This window comes from Centropristis striata, chromosome 23, assembly GCF_030273125.1.
Source record: "Centropristis striata isolate RG_2023a ecotype Rhode Island chromosome 23, C.striata_1.0, whole genome shotgun sequence".
NCBI lineage: Eukaryota > Metazoa > Chordata > Actinopteri > Perciformes > Serranidae > Centropristis > Centropristis striata.
Window position 1 is genome coordinate 20,162,355 of NC_081539.1, and position 17,424 is coordinate 20,179,778.

Genomic DNA, 17,424 nt, shown 5'->3' on the forward strand with positions numbered 1-17,424 from the left:
TACCGAAATCATCAGAGCAGACTTTGCAGTAGTTACCAGGCGGTCTCACCTATACACCCTGTGCAGTCTAAGATAACCTTAACATGTACTCCACTAACATGGAGGCATGTTGTTTATGACCTTTACTGCAGCCAGTCGATGGGGACAACTAAAATGTTTTGGCTCAATTGAAGGGGAGCTGTCATGTCATCCATCTTTATATAGAGCCTATACAACCATAACAACTTTAGTGATCCCCTGTCTTCTCAGCTTGCTCCATCATCAGGTCACACATTTCAGTTTGTCCAGTACTTTAGTTTATGACCAAATACCTTCAAAATAATGAAATTTCCACCATCTTCAGTTGAACTTGTGTTTATTGCTAATTACCTAACTTTAGCATGCTAAAATGCAAAACTATGATGGTGAACATGATGGACGTAATAAAGACGCTAAAGATCAGAAGTAAATGATTCACAAAATCCTTCAACCACACAATCAAGCAGAACACCATTACTGGAATAAAAAAAGAAGAATCATGAGGATTTCCAAGAAAACTGTGCATATCTGCAGTTACCCCAACATTACAGGTAGATGTTTCTTTGTAACTTATTATCTTGGACCATGGATGACCAGAACCACCCAGGAACTCCTAACTAGCCTACAATTTAGGGCTGCAGGCTGGAAACATTGAGAATTATGAAGCAAAAGTCTATAATGTACAATCTCCTTAAAAGGTACTTGGGGTCACAGAAAGTCTTAAGTGCAACACATACTGGCTGTGTAGAGTTGCATCATTTGACATGTGACAATTGATGGACGCAGCATACACCAGACACACCATACAGACAGCATGTATGCTGACGGGAATGCAGTCATTTGCAGCGCAAATGTAATAAAAATGTTGCGTCAGCCTACATCATCTTTAACCTGACTTGCTGCAAAAGTAAATCCAGAAATTGTAGAAAGTGGAAGAAACATTTAACTGGCATCATGTCTTATATGATTATATGTGATAAATCAATTGATTGAGAGATTAGCTGATCCAATCACTTCTACGACTGAAACGTGGTGTTGCATGAAACACTGTAAACAGCTGCTGACCTCTGGATCGGGCCGCAGGGACTCATGTAAAAAAAATAAATGAAATAGAGCCCACTGAACTGTAGAGGCTGACATGATGTGAGATGTGTTTTGAGGTGAAGTTTGGGTCTGGAAGCCAACTAGATGATTCATCTGTCTATGCTTGACCAGATGGGTTATGTGCCAGAACCAGCAGATGGTAAGGATGACTGACTGCACGGGCTCAGGTCATTAACAAGGACATTTTCAGGCACACACTCAAAGAAACATGCATCAAATACATGCATGCACTTTAGAAATACAAATTCATGCACACTGTCAGCTGAAGGCAGAACAGACTGCATTTACTGCCAAGATAGCTCCTATTAATAACCTAATCTTCACACATATACAGCATGTACACACAGTGTCAAGTTTTATCACTGTAGATTGTGACATTCAGGCCTGCTCCAGGTCTTATTACTCAGTTTGTTGGAGCAAACACACGCTGTGCCATTTCATTTAACTTTTCCACTTGCTACTTACTCTGCTACCTACTTCATCAGGTGTGAAGTTGTTGGGGGGGGCTTTTTCATCAAAAGACCAAGAATAGTGTCATCTAACAAGGGAGACAGCAGCTCCAGTATTGGAAGGTGATGCATCTGGCTCAGGAAGTGTCTCTCAGGGCATGACTCACATTTCATTGTTGAAAACATAACACTTGAACCTACATATATATAGTTTGGGCACAACAGGCATATACTTCTTCCATGCTCATTTAAAAATTTCCATTGAGACCTGTTTTTCATCTAATCTGCGTGTAATTGAGCTTTCTGAGGCGTGCAATTTCATGGCCTGGGATCCATGTGTATACAGTAAATATAGCATTTCAAACTTCAGATAATTAGTTTGTCTGTCATTTGAGACCTGCGACGACTTTTATTAATCTCAATTTGTAATGAAGTTGCTTGTCATACATTTTTAGCATTCACTAAAACCTTCAGAGATATAATCGTATAATAACAGATGACAGGAAATAAAAGTCTATCAAGCTCAGAAATCTATCATTTCTCAATTTTTATTCTAGGGTATAAATAATCATTAGAGGAAGGGACATGATGTCTTTTTCATGATTGTAATGTGATGTTATCAACTGTATGTGCATATGGGACAGTTAAGTGCTTTGGGTAAACAGTATTGTATGATTGGGGATTAGAAGTAACCACTGATTATCTTTAATTTTCCTCCAGGGTTACTGAAACTGACCAATCTATTTCCAGCTAGGTCAACTGTTTTTCAGTCTATTCGGTCTATTGAATCATTACCCAGACACATTTAAATATTACTGTAATACTAAGGCTCATCACAGAGTACTTTTTTGAACAGATTATCACTGAAAAAAGGCCAAAATGTTAAAAAAGGAATCCATGTATACGACACATCCATGCTGACCACGGTAGTTTAAATTAAACAATGTCTGACGAATTCATTAAATAGTAATAATGCACGGTCGCACATAAAGTTGGAATTAAATATTTTTTTACCTCTTTCCATGAAATGCCAATATGATTTATTCTTGAAGCATTAAGTGTTTATCTTTTTATTACTTTATTAATCAATCTCTCCCAATATCACAATAAAAATTAAACCACAATTAACACAGGATTGTGTCTGAAAACAAAATTATTCCAACTTAACCCTGCAAAATGAAGTAGTGAGACCAATTAGGAGAAAACACAAATGGACTGATAATGCACCAGAGAAATAGAGTCCATCACTAAACCCCCTTCTCCACTCCTTTCAGCTAACCCCATCAGACTCCCTCTTCAGATCACTTCTGGCAAAATTGACAAAATCTTTTCATTCCCACTGCAATATCCATTTTAAACAAGGCCAAGTAGACTGTGACTACTTTTTAATGTAGCATTGTACATCTGCTCTTATCTATTTGAGTGTGTTTCATATATGTACGTTTTATGTTGTGTGTGATCCCATAACCTCCCAAGACTATTTTCTATCATTGTGTGATGGACAATAAAGGTTTTTGAATCATAAATCTTGAACTACAAAGTATTTATAGTTCAAATGATTACAAATGGTATTTAAATGTGACCTTTTTTGTATCTGTTGATGCCTACAATTCACAATAGATACATTCATATACTTTTTTTTCTTAAAAACTCAAGAAATGAACATTATACCATGCACACCAGGCCCCTAAAGTCTTAAAAAGCATAACTAAAATGACATCAATTACAAGGACATCACATGCACGCATATGAACAGTGACAAATGAGTACAAACCAATTAATTAGCATTGAACTTTCATAGGTGACCCTTGCAAGCTTTCATTTGTGGTCAGTCAGGGGGCCAAACATGTCTCATAGCAGGTGCATTACATTATAATAATAGAACATGTGCTGCTTTGCTTCATTTGCTGTCATTTATTTTCATTCTCATCTATTAAAATGTCCAAACCCTTTTAACATCAATAAATGGGACTAATTCCTCTCTGTCTGCCTGTGACTGTATAGGCTGCCATTAAACTAGCCATGGAAATGGGCTTCATTAATGTTGGAGCACGTACACGCGCTCACACAGGGAAAGAGAGACGGAAACACACACACACACACACACACACGCACACACACACACACGCACAGTCGTGCACATGTGCACACAGAGAGACACATACAAGTACCTCCTTACTAAAACTTTCCCTGACTGCCCAAGACATTAGTCATTTGCGTATGAAAACCCATTATATGGCAGCCAATCATCATTGCTCTTACTGAGACAGAGCTCCATGCACCGTATGAGAAGCATCAATCATACACGGAGTACCTATTCACGTGTGAAATTTTTAATATATGTTTAATATGCCTTAATGGGCCAATATATAATGTATGCTCCATGTTCCAGTGTCTTAGCCAACACTATTGCAAACATACCTCAAAGTCATCTTCATTTTAAAGTTAGTTTGTTAATTTGGTCACTCAATATAAAAAAGGATAACTCTCTTTGTCTGTCGCACACACACACACACACACACACACACACACACACATGAACATTATGGATAATAGAGTAATACAAAGAGAATAGGGCTCCTTCCAAGTGACAGCAGAATCCATCTTTAGTAATTGTGTCTGCCATACTGCTACATGATAGAGCCACACACACAAACAGATGTGATGTCATGGGTCATTAAATCATGGTTTGTTTGTATGTTGGCAACTCTGTGATGAGAGGACATTAGTGAGAGTGGCACCAGATTGTTGATGAAGGGACCATAATGAGTGTGAAACCAGTGAGGAGTGAGGGCAGGTGTTCTGTCATGTTCTGCACCCTCGACAGAACCAGGCCACTTCCTGTCTGGCCGATGAATGGACGGACGGACTGCATCCACATACACACATAACCTCACAAACACTTGACCTCCGTGGCTTAAATATAAGTAGTCAATGAAAACCAATGGGAACTCTCTGCCAAGTCCAATGTCCTGCAAAGCTCTATGACAAACAGCTCATACACATAGAGAGTCTAAGCCTATAGAGCGACTGATAGAGCTGCTGGTCAAAGCTAAAATAAAAGTAAGCCGTATCTATAGTTTAAAATGCAGCACTGTCTATCTGTAAAACATGTAGAAGACACATATCTGCACATCTCCGCTGAGATTTCATAGCTCCACTCTATTATTCCCTTTAGTATGAAAAATGAGCAGTCAATAGATAATATATGAAGCATTTTTATCGTAATGATCATGCTGCCATGCACTAAAGATTAAATCCATGTTTTCTCTTTCTCTCTACAGGATATTACTTTCCACAAAATCTCTCTGGTATTTTGTTACATCACAGAGCAGATACCAACTTTACTTTCTGTCTCAGCTGTTTTAATCTATTTTTTTTCTTCAGAGAAAGAGAAAACTAAAGAGAGAGGATAAGGGAGACAGAGGCAATCTCAAAAGACAAAACCCCTTGATTGAGGAATTCATACAGTTCTATTTTGAATCGTTTCAATGGGTAATACCTATGGGAAGTCGGAATCTGTCTGCTTTCTGTATTTTAGTCCACTTGCTCCAGACTAAAGAAAAGCATGATACATTGCCTTTTACTGTGGCTGTAGTCTGTTTTGTGTTCCGGTTGCAATCAGGAGGGGTGAGAGAAAGGATTCCTGAAGACGTCCCTTGCATATAAAGCAAACAAATCAGCTTCTTGGCTCCTTCAAGATTGTACTTGGGCCACAAAAAGTGCAACACACCAGCCGTGTAGAGTTTCATCATTTGACGGGTGACAATTGATGGACATAGCATGCACCAGACACACCATACAGACAGCATATATGCTGACCCGGGGGTGCAAATGTAATAAAAATGTTGCATCAGCCCACATCATCTTTAACTTGACTTGCTGATGCTCTGAAAACAATATTTACCAGTGGTCTGCATCACAATCACATACTGGTCTGTGTTTTCCAGCCATGCAGCTACTAAATATATCCTTGCGATGGGATGCACTCCTTATGGTTGTGTGGCTTGACATCATTAGGGTTAGGTTTCCATTATCCATTTGACTTTTATGAGATTGTATGAAAGCCCACTCAAATTCAGAATGAGAAATGTGTCATTTAGCCAAGTATAACAGATGCATCAGAAATGTGATGCAATTAGTTCATGCCGACCTGGCAGAAACACAGAGCACAGGCTGCAGGACTGACATACTGCAGGTAGGTTTAAGACAAAGTGGAACAGCACAGGTTCATGAGTTAGGAGGAAAGAGATGTGGTCAATATGATAGGGCGCCAGAATCTGTGTGTGTCTTCCAGCTGACCCAAAGTCCCACAGAGAGCTTTGTGCCAACACTGATTAGAAGAATAGACAGGAAGAGAAACAGCAAGGATTAAACTGCCTCTCAGGGTGTGTTTGTGTTCAATAGCTGATGTCTGATGTTTACCTGAGAAACAACCCAAACTAAAAGGACTAGATAGAATAGAATAAAAGGATGTGGGTGTGTTCAGATGCAGGAGTCTCTGGACAGGGTTCAGATATCTTTATCTGGCCACACACACACACACACACACACACACACACACACACACACACACACACACACACACACACACACACACAAAGCATGCATTATGTGCACAAAAACCCACACACATACATAGTTTTTCACAGCAGAATGACAAGTCAAGATAAAGCAACTGTTTCTTTGAATGATCGGCACAATGTGAGTATGAGCAATGTGTTATTTTCACACTCAAGTGCAACCCCAGAATAACAATGTGCCCAATTGTACTGTGCTATGCATGAAGTGTCTTCTCTTGTTCTCTCTCACGATAGTTTTTAATTAAGACCCCATTCAAACCATCAGCAGCAAATTCTAATCATCAAAAGAGGTTTTTTCATTTCAAAAAGTTTGGCTAACAATGTCTAAATGTATTGTACAGTCTAAGACATACTTACAATGTTTCATTTCCACTGGGAGTATGAAGGAAGAAAGAGGCAAAATGTTCTTCCACATGGGGAGAATCAAGATAAACAAGACCAAAGTATTCTTTTTCTTTTATTTCAATTCTGCTGTCTGTTTAAGTTATGCTTTATTTGTTTAGGTACAATAAAGTCGCCTATTATATGTGAATACACAACAGGGGCTCTTTTTTATTTGCTCCTCAGTAATTCTTCATCTTCCGTCTGATTTTTTATTATTGCCATGACTTCACTGACCGGATATATGTAACGTCCAGTTCACACTACTGACCTTCAAAGTCATCAGACCGCTGTACCGTTCACACTACACAACCTGCACTACAATATCTTTCACCAGGAGGAATCCCCGATGAATATGTCGGGTCTCCAAACTGCCTTTTGAAACAGGATAGTACCATACGTGAGACAATATTTTTTGTTGAAACAATGGAATGCATTCTGCTGAGTTTTCCTTGTATTCATGCTTGTTGATGATGTTGTTGGCACACAACAAGTTCAACAAATTAGCTGTTTCCACACGTCGTTACTATTTGCCCTCCCTCAGGTTTTCCCTCAACTTGTGTCTTTCCCTGTAATTGGCTGTAGCTTGTATCTGGACTCCCCTACAGGTCCAGACGGTGAAACTCTCAGCTTACATCTTTGAACAGTTTACACACAGCGCTTGAGCAGCGATTTATGAGCACCAAGCCAACTCTGATCTGGGGCTTTTGTCGGGGAGCTCCAAAAAATATTGGGGAGTGGAAAATCAGGCCAAAGTCATGTAGTCTCAACTAGACTAAGTAATTGTAATAATAGGCTGAGTGATAACTGTTGACATAATATTATGGGTGGTGCCACAAGTGTGGTGCAACTGTGGCAAAGGGACTCTTACAGAGGGGTGGGATGCTGTTTGGATTTGAACACTGGGCCTGAAAACATCTTAAAGTCCCTGACTGACTGCACATTGTTAAAATATGCAGATACAACAGATGCTACCACAATAGACCATGTGTGTGACTGCAGTCAGAGTATTCCCAGTAAAAGGTACAACCATGTTTATAATAGAAAAACGATCAACATACCATAAACCACTTTGTCTGTATTGTTGCTTGAAGTGAAATTTTTTAATGTGTCGATAATATAAAAGCTTTCTATGCTGAGCAACCTTTGTAGCAGCAGTGAAATGCACACTATGCACCTGTCACTTCAAATAGCCAGTTCGGGAAGTAATTCAAGCATTCAAGTATATCGGGTGTAAAAATGTAGCCAGGTATCATGAAACAAGGTAAGCTGTTTCACACAATCTTTTAGTTTCCCGCTGTTACATACCTGCACACATCGTGATGTGTGTGATGGTGACAGCTGCATTGACTTGGGTTTTTATGAGTTATTTCACTCAGAACATTTTTTTATTGAGAAAGGTCGAGCTAAGTGTAAGGAGATTGATGGGTCATTTACTTTTTGTAGAGCACAAGGCATTGGCTAAAATCCTGAACACGTTTGCCTACATTGTCTCACTGTCACAGTCAAAAGACCGTATATTTTGGGACCTATAGAGAGCCCATTACCTCTTATGCACAGGAGGTTACCAGTCAAAAGTTTCAGTGTGTAACAATGTTCCTGACTGGCATGCCTACGCTTTTTATCATAGGTTATGAGAATACAATACTCCCACAGCTAATTTATTCAGTCTTAATTGAATTTGGGAAATATTCCAGTCTGGTTTTAGGCAGCTTCTCTGCATACAAGACATTTCCTGAGGGTCACAAACCTTTTTTTTTTTTGGACAAAAGATATAAGAGAATGTGCTCTTATTTATTTTCTGTTCTATTGCCCATGCACTAATACTTGACCTGCTTTAACAATGTGTTGGCATTTCAGACACAACACTACCGTGGTTCAACAGACATCATAGAGCAATCTGTATTTTAATAGATAAGACAACCTTTTTCTACTACTATACAACCTAGTGACCTTTGTGTTAAGCACCATATTATTTTCTATGAATTCATCCGCAGAGACGAATCATCACGTTATAAACCCAACTACTTCAAAAGTCTCAAGTACAATTTTCTTAACCTAAAATCAAAGAAAAGTCATTTTGCTCCCCCCTGAAAGCTCCACACAATATCAACAGGGGTATTTTAATGCCAGAAGTAATAAAGAGACTGGAGGTGTTCTCTTTATTTGACCTTTGATGAGCCGTTCATAAAGGTCGTGCAGTCATCTCTACAACCAGCTGAGAAATATTTTGAAAATGGAACCATTCCTCTCAGCTGCTGATCTGGAGAAAGTCATTAAGGCACTCATTTTCTGTCAATTAGGTCATTGCAACCGCAGCCCGCCTGCCTCACTCAAAGGTCTCTTTCACACCTGCAGCTAACCCAAAACGCAGTCTTCCTTTTTCTCTGCAAGCACTTTGTAAGGTTCCAAGTTATTTTTAAGACCTTCCTGATAACTCTGAAGCACAGTGTGATTTAGCTCCTGGATACACGACTGACCTTTTCATTCTCTGAATCAAAGCACCACTCCTTGGCGTCCTCTAGCAGGTCCCCTCCTGTGTGTCTCGGCTCAAGTTACTTATTGTATGTCCCCGATTAATCATTCATTAATGACATATTAAACACCTTGTAGCTCACAGTATTAATATCTGTTCATCTCAATATTCATTATTGCAATTAAAACTGTTGCTCCAAACCAATCATCACTTGGATTCTGAAATGGTAACATATTTGCAAGCTCCCCATCAGTCAAAAAACTATGTTGGATTTACAACTGTACAAATATGGATTAAGGCCCAATGATTGGTCCACCAGTTTCCCATTGTAAAGACTCAGGGACATTAAAGGGTTATCTGTGTGCACACTTTACTGTTTTAGTTTGTTATTTTGGCAAAAACTTTGTGTTAAAATGGTAAACATCTTAACTGCAGTTAATGTGTTTAAAATACATTCATGTAAATTCATCCTTGTGTTCAAGCCTCGGGCGTTTGCAGTCCTAGTCCTTCTGATACTGGTCCACATTTATTTTCTTATTCATAGCTTTTAAGCATAACCGGAGTTACACAACACTTACTATCTCCTTGGCAACGGAGTGGTCCAACAGTCAGCTTAGCCTCAGAGCCCGGTCTGTTGGTGTCACCCACGGCAACCTGGCTGACTGGCAGGTGTTCTTTATTTATTAAGAGACCAGAGTCTTCTCTCCTGTAAGATGAGTTGAAGAAACCATGCAGATGGAGGGAAAAGGAGAATCCAGGTTAGACACTGTTTATTCTCTCCAGCTTGTTTTTTTTTCAATCTGCAATTTCTGCATCTTTTGTTTAGAAACATTCATGTATTTTCCAAAGTTGTGATTATATGGCTACACTATTGATAACTATTGCAATAATGTTTTCTTTTAGAATAATTCCTAGGCTTTAAAATGATCAATAGTGCCCTTATAATTATCAAACAGAAGTAATTTTGAAATAAAGAAAGGAAGGATAAGGTTGATGATGAAGGATGTTCCCTTACATGGGAAGGAGATAAATACTGTACAAGCTGGAAAAACACAAGTTTTACACTGTATGTACAGTTTAATATGTTTGCATATGACAGCGGTTATGAACATAATTGTAATATAACACATGATTTTTGCCCATTTGCATGTGCATCCACAGAAATTAATTAATCACTTTCTTATTATATTTTTACTTGGGCATCTTTAATTTCTATATGCATGTGAATAACAATATATATGTGTATGTATCAGCGGTGGAAAAAGTATTACTTCAGTAAAAGTACTGAACCCACACTGTGAAATTACTCCACTATAAGTAAAAGTCCTGCACTCAAAACTTACTTACTCAGTAGAAATACAAAAGTGTCAGCATCAAAATGCACTATACAGTAAATGTTGTTAGTTACATTAAACCACAGATATGTATATACAATACTGTCTATTTGTTTTTATATATATGCATACTTTATACATTTTTTTTCTCTTTCCTCCATTTTTTAACAATAATATACATGTTTTCATTATATAAATATTTTAAGATATTGTGACTATTGTGTAAAATGATAAACTGAAAAAATTATAAATATTTAAATATATGAGTGCAAACATCCCTGTTCATTCTGAAAGTTGATGCTTGAAATGTTTGAGTTTGCTACAATGTAACATCTCCTCATTCTCTTTCATCATCTATTCTTGAATGTCACAGGGAGCGAGTGTATAAATACAACTCTATTAAAAAATATGAACCAGAGATCTTAAGAGCTCCCAGTTAACACTCCTCGGATCCTCAGCAATACACTTTCTCAGTGTAAAGTCGATTGGATAAACTTTTGTGGAAAAAAAAGAATTAAGGGCATACATAGATCCTCCCCCTTCCATTTCAGTAACATTGTTAAAGAATAGAATAATAAAAAATTAGAGGGTAAAAAAAAGTCAGTATGTAAACTTAATATAACAAAATGGAGAAAGGATGGAATATATTATCAAGACAACAGTGACACATCAATGAATAAATTGTTTTAGTCGACAGATGCTACAGGCAAAAAAATGAACTACTTTCTCTTTCTGTCCCTAGTCCACTGATAATACAACAACAAACTATAAACATTGTATATTTAAATCAACATTGTATTTTTCAAATGTGAATGAGTAAATAAATAAATAAATTCTCCATTAAATTATTTCATTTTAATTGTTTACAAACCATTGGGTGTTTGGAAATAAAACAGTAAGATCTAATTGAGGGTTTTGTGTATACACGTGTGTCTGTGTATGCATATGTGTGTCTGTATGCATGTGTGTGTCTGTGTATGCATATGTGTGTGTCTGTGTATGCGTTTGTGTGTGTATGCATGTGTGTCTGTTTATACATACAAGTGTGTGTCTTTGTGTGCACGTGTGTCTGTGTATGCATACATGTGTGTGTCTGTGTATGCATGTGTGTATCTGTGTTTCTATGTGCCGCCAAAAATAAGGGTAATGACTGGAAATAGAGTTATATGGGTAATATTTCATAAATTCACTCAGCCAAACAATGAGACATTAATGCATACATTATTAATGGATAGAACCAGACAGAGTGAGACTTATTTGTAATCTCATCAGTTTTAGAGATGAGGAGGGAGACATGAAAGTAAATGAAATCTCTCCTTCTTGCTAACACCCAGCGATTACTCTCAGACAAACATACAGTATGTACACACATGCACACACCCACAGACAGCGAAGCAATTGGTTTAATGAGAAGATCCATCAGCTGGCTAAAGGAGCTTTGAAACACTAACTGTTGGTTCTGGAGGCGAACATTCCTCTTAATTAAACATATCATTGATGACTGCGTTCATCATTCAGTCTCTTTGAAGTTAGACACCTCATCACACTGTCCAGCTAAGGCTGACTCTGAGCCGACAGATTAATGCAAACATTAGCAGTAGCTCTAGTGACAATTTGACTCGATTTGAGCATAGTGATACTGTCTCATCAAAATTTCCACGGGTATGGCATATCTAGTCAATATTTATTATAGTCCTTGTGGCAAGATGTTCTTTTACCTGGTTGTACAGGGATTCAATGATGTTTTTATATGTGAATGTCAAGTCAAAGAAATATCATGTACTTATGAAACATAACAGGTACTTAGAGAGACTGACCTTTACAATTTCATTTCAAACTGAGATTATTTTAGAAACAGTTGCACGTCTGATGTACAGTGTCTTGAATAGCATTTCATACTGTTAAAGAAAAATAGAAGTTCAACGAGTTCGTCTGACCAGCTGAGAACATCTGTGGGTGGGCTGATTGACAAACACTCTTTTATCCCTGAAGGACTTCTGAATGAGGCATTTAACTGTTCCACTGGGGCTGCTTTGTGGCTGAGAGCACAAGACTATAGTGGTAATACTGGGAAGATCCCAGTAGTGGCTACGTACATTTTAACTAGGTAGTTAAAAAGCAAAGATGTCTTAATTTATATGTCATAATTACAGTAACCATACAAAAAGCCCAGTTCCCCACTGTTGTCTTCTTATCAAGCTTTCCATACCAACACTGCATGTGTCCAGTTTACAATTACAGTGGCAGATTGGTACTTCAGTGGTCCTTGACAAAAGTAAGGAAAAGCAGCTTTTGATTTCTAGATGATGACCGTAGATTACAATTTTCCTCAGCAGGTGTATTCAACTCCCAGTCTGGGGCTGACATGTTAAACATGCACTTTATGACATTAAGCTAAAAGACCCATGCTAAAGCTACACGTTCTGGTTGAAAAGTCTGCTTTCCCACCATTTTTTATTTGCAAAAAGAGACAAAAGCCATTCTTGAAATTAATTAATCATCACCATCTTGTTTGATTTGAAAGATAAAATTACTTTATCATTAAGGAAAAGGAAAAAAGTTTGAGATATCTTTTCAAAACAACCCAACAGCAGTTTGATTGATATTATCTGAACTGCACCGACCGCCCCAAATATAAAATTGAGATGTCTGTTTTTTTCTTATTAACTCTTTTTAATTATCTCTTATTAACTTTTCACTTGCACAAGAGAAAAAGCTTTGAGGATAAAGACCAAGACAATGTGTTTGACAAACCTGAAACTCTATTACAGCATAAGTGCCTCTCATAACCCAGACGTGCTGTAGCATTAGTGATGGGGCAAATCTGTACAACTGAAGTAGGATGGATACAGCTGGGTGCTCAAAGGAGCATTAAGCAGAATGATGTAAATAACAGATGTGCTGACTCAGCTGTATGAATGTCCCTGTATGACCCGCCATGCTCCACTGCAGTGGACTGGGTGTGACTGAAAACTTTTCACTGGCAGCTGTTCCTGCAGACTTTAATTAAAAGTCAAAGTAAAACTGAAACTGTAGGGAGATTAATCAATACAATACAAATTGTTTGTGCTCCTGCTGAACTTTTACGTGACAGTGTGACTTACCATTGTTTGTGGTCTGCATCACAGTTGCAATCATACTTGGGGTCAGTGCAGTTCCTGTCGATGCCACAGGCACATTTCTGGATGCCGGGCCCTGAGCCCCCCCAGTACAAGTGCTTATCACTGCCCCGACCCACCCACCATGTGTAGGGGGCCCCATCTGGGGGAGCAAACACAGACACACAAACAAAAAACAATGTGTTAGTTCCTTCCAAGAAAAAGAACAGTTATGTCCCTGTTGGCAGAGGTGGGACCAAGTCATTGTTTTTGCAAGTTTTTGCACTCAAGTGCTGAGTCAAGTCTTAAACTTTGAGTTTTGAGACCTAAACCAGTCTTAATGCACTCTTCACCAAAATGTAATGCTAATAATATATATAATGTATAATATTTAATTGACAAAAAACATGATTGTCTTTTAAAATATGTATTTAATTTTTGAAAACAAGTTTTTGAAAATTGCAACTGAACCATATTATAAAGAAGTAGTGCTGAAAGTGCACTTTTAAAGCATATAGCATGGTTCAATGGAAGATATTAGGGTATTTTTAAGTCAAAAGGCTCAAGTCATTGGTTATTAAAATCAGTTTGCAAGTCTTTTTTCTGACATTTCTGACTCAAGTTCTACTCGGGTCCAAGTCATTGTGACTTAATATTACAAGCTGTCCAACTGCTTCATATCTGGATACCACAATGTTGACTCACAGAAAAGACCATAACCAAAACTTTTGTGAAGGTAATTAAGTTGTTTTACTAAAATGTCCAAACTCCTTCCCATTGCAGGTGATTAATTGTTAAATATTCACTGTTTGAGGCTTTTGTCGCATTAATGTGATTTATACTGACAGCAAGCAGCTGCATGGTGAATGTAATTCATTTGCTCAACATGTTTCACACAGCTGGATGGTAAATGCCTTTGAGACAGACAGGCACACTTAGTCATAGATCACACCTGGGAATTTAAAGATCTACTAAAACACAGATTCAGTGCTGCATTAACATTTATCTTTTGCATTATAATGTGTGAATCTGAGTTTATATAAGTGTGTGTGTGAGCAAGGTACCCCTGAGTATGTCTGTTGACACCTCTTTGTGTGCATGTGTGCCTATGAGGATGTGTGTGTGGTTTAATGAGTGGATAAAAGGTGAAGGATCACTGCTTTTCAATAAGAACTGTAATATTCTTTTATTTGCCTTGGATAACGTATTCTGGCATGAGACAGTAACTAGGCAGAGAGATAGGTGTAAATATTTTGGTGCCTGGAAACACATCACAATAACAGCAAGGGAAAATGAAACAATATTATATTTCCCTCTTTATTCCAGGAAAATAAGCTGCATTGTCAATATCGCTTTGTTAAATTCCATCAGAGACAATGAAATCTCCTGAGCCACATTTTTTACAGGAGGAGATTGAAGCTGACTTTTGATGCAGCACAATTGCATTGAGAGGTATGATATACTGTAGTGTATTATGGCACTTTTTCATTTTCTGAACTCGGGCTAAACTCCAGGAGGAAGGTATGGATGGATGTGTGTGTGTGTGTGTGTGTGTGTGTGTGTGTGTGTGTGTGTGTGTGTGTGTTTGGCCTCAGTGACCTGTGGGTTTATTGTCCTCATAAAGAGAATTAGCCTCATCTCTCTTCAGGCCACTGTTCAGACAAGCCATTGTCAATAGGATTAACAGTGCCTGCTCAAGAGACTTCACAATCCTCTCCCTTTGTGTGGACACATATGTGAGTGTATATTTGTGTTGCTACACTTCAATACAAATGAGAACCAAGTTTTGAAATTAAGACCTTCACAGATAGGTCAGTGAGGTCCCCAACCGCGGCCAACTAAGTTAAGCCTCAGCCACCCGAAATGCCATGGGTCTTGCCCACCAACCCAATTAGTGAGTGTCGTGTCATCATCCTTCAAGGTGATCTGCGGCTCTTTTTGAAGTGAATAGCCAGTGCATGTTATGACAGAAATGTGGCATCATTAGGACAAGGTGATTGCTACACGAGCAAAGCAATACCCCATAATCAGTGAAAAGGATCACGAAAGCCACTTAGAGCTCCCCTGTGTGACACCTGGCACAAACTCTATGGATACAAAATTGCATAAATATATAAATAGATGAATAACTGAATGTCTTGCACCAAAGAACAAGAAGCAACCTCCAGGTCTTAAAAGCCAATGTGCCAATGTGCCTATGACCTGCATTCTTTCTAATGGCAGCAGGGGTGACTCAGCTGGTTGCAAAACGAAGTCCAATTGACCCTACTTCTCAATGGATTTATTACCTCAGTAAATATTTCTGAATGAGTTTACGGTCTCAATTGCTAGTTGAAGTCTTCTTCAATGGAGCCTGATGCTCATTTTGTAAGTGAAGGTCCTATTTAGAGTTAAACAGATGAAAAAGAAGGTTATGCTTTAGGGCGGGGCTTCCTTGAGATTGACAGGTCGACTCTAGATTTAAAGGCGTCAATTATTAATTTGGACAATTATGGATGCACCTTGCTAATCAAGCTAGCAAGTTAGCACCAATGCTTGCTGAAATATTGTTGAAATATTGTCACCAACACGACCCTTCAAAACAGCAGTCCACAAACCAATAGGTGTTGTGACAGTGACTATGTGCACTTGTTTTAAACAGTCTATGACTAGAAATCTAGTTTTAAATGCAGGTACATCAGATTGGTCAGACTTGTAATGTGGTGCATCCAAACATGAATCAGAAAAGACACCAGTCACCCTGTCTTGTGAGTGAGCCAAAGGTCCAAAGAAAACAAAGTGTGCAATGTGCAATGGTGAGTGAACGCTCCAGAAGCCTAAAGTCTCATTCTCTCACTTTCTGCCTGGCCTCTCACTAACCCTGCCATGTCATAACATGCCCCGTTTGATTCTTCACTCTTCTAAGCTTTTTAGACAGGTGGTGAGAAACTAGAATAAGATTGTTTTCATAAAAAAATTCCGACTTGATCCTTTTCATGACCTATTTTTCAGGATGAGTAATATAAGCGGACAGAGGAGAGGAGAGGAGAGGAGAGGAGAGGAGAGGAGAGGAGAGGAGAGGAGAGGAGAGGAGAGGAGAGGAGAGGAGAAGTGTTGTAGGAGGGCATCAGGTGGAATGGGAGCTATGTATTGTGCCAGTTTAAGTCTCCTGTGTGATTCAGTTTAAGCTCTGCCAAAACAAACAACTGAGGAGTGGAGAGTGAGGAAGAGGGTGGAGGGGGAGATGAGAGAACGACAGCATGGATGGATGGAGATATGAGGGAGGAGAGATGGAATCATACTGGCAGAGAGTTCATATGGAGAGCCGCAGAGAGAGGGCACTGCCAAGATGAGGCTCAGCAGCGTGTTTATGTGTGTGTGAGCGCGTGTTTAAGAAGGACAGTGTGTGTGTGTGTGTGTGTGTGTGTGTGTGTTTTGTACTTAAGTCCGGGGTAATTATCAGAAGTCCCACTAGAGTAAGATTAGTCTTAAGGGTGGTTGCAACATTACATCGGACAGAGAAAAAGACAGAAGAAGCATTTCTGGTTTGAATTTGATAAAATACTGGAGGAGTCATGTTGAGGAAAAATATATTTTTTTAAATGTTGAAGGGCAAGGGATTAACTGGTAAAAACAGACATATTTTTGTAAAATGAGAGTAGTTTAAGACACAGATGCTTGCCTTGTCTTGGGGACTGTACTACTGCTCTGTTGCACCATTTATCACCATAAATGATAATTCTGGTTTATTACAGCTTTAGTCCGATTTACATACTTTGACCATCATCGCTATCAGTAATAATAACACTGCACTCATGAAGTTAATTGCTGCAATCTGGGAACAGAGCAACATTGTTGAAAACAAGTGCGATTGGGCAAGAAACACAATCATTCATATAATCATACAGATTTTAATGAGGCGAAAGCCAATATTATTTGGGAAAGTAAACAAAGACGAATGGTAAAATTTCTGATTTAAACATCCTTCATAGTTCCAGACCA

At 38.5% G+C, this 17,424-nt stretch overlaps 1 protein-coding gene across 2 annotated transcripts in view; it reads right to left on the reverse strand.

Moving 5' to 3' along the window:
* Nucleotides 1-17,424, reverse strand: part of cntnap2a (contactin associated protein 2a) — a 350,626-nt gene that overhangs the window by 50,610 nt on the left and 282,592 nt on the right. For both annotated transcript variants that reach the window (XM_059327332.1, XM_059327333.1), the window contains 2 exons: nt 13,450-13,606; nt 9,590-9,717 (listed from right to left, as the gene is read on the reverse strand). In XM_059327332.1, the coding sequence (XP_059183315.1) occupies nt 9,590-9,717; nt 13,450-13,606 (285 nt within the window). The remainder of the gene's footprint in view (nt 1-9,589; nt 9,718-13,449; nt 13,607-17,424) is intronic.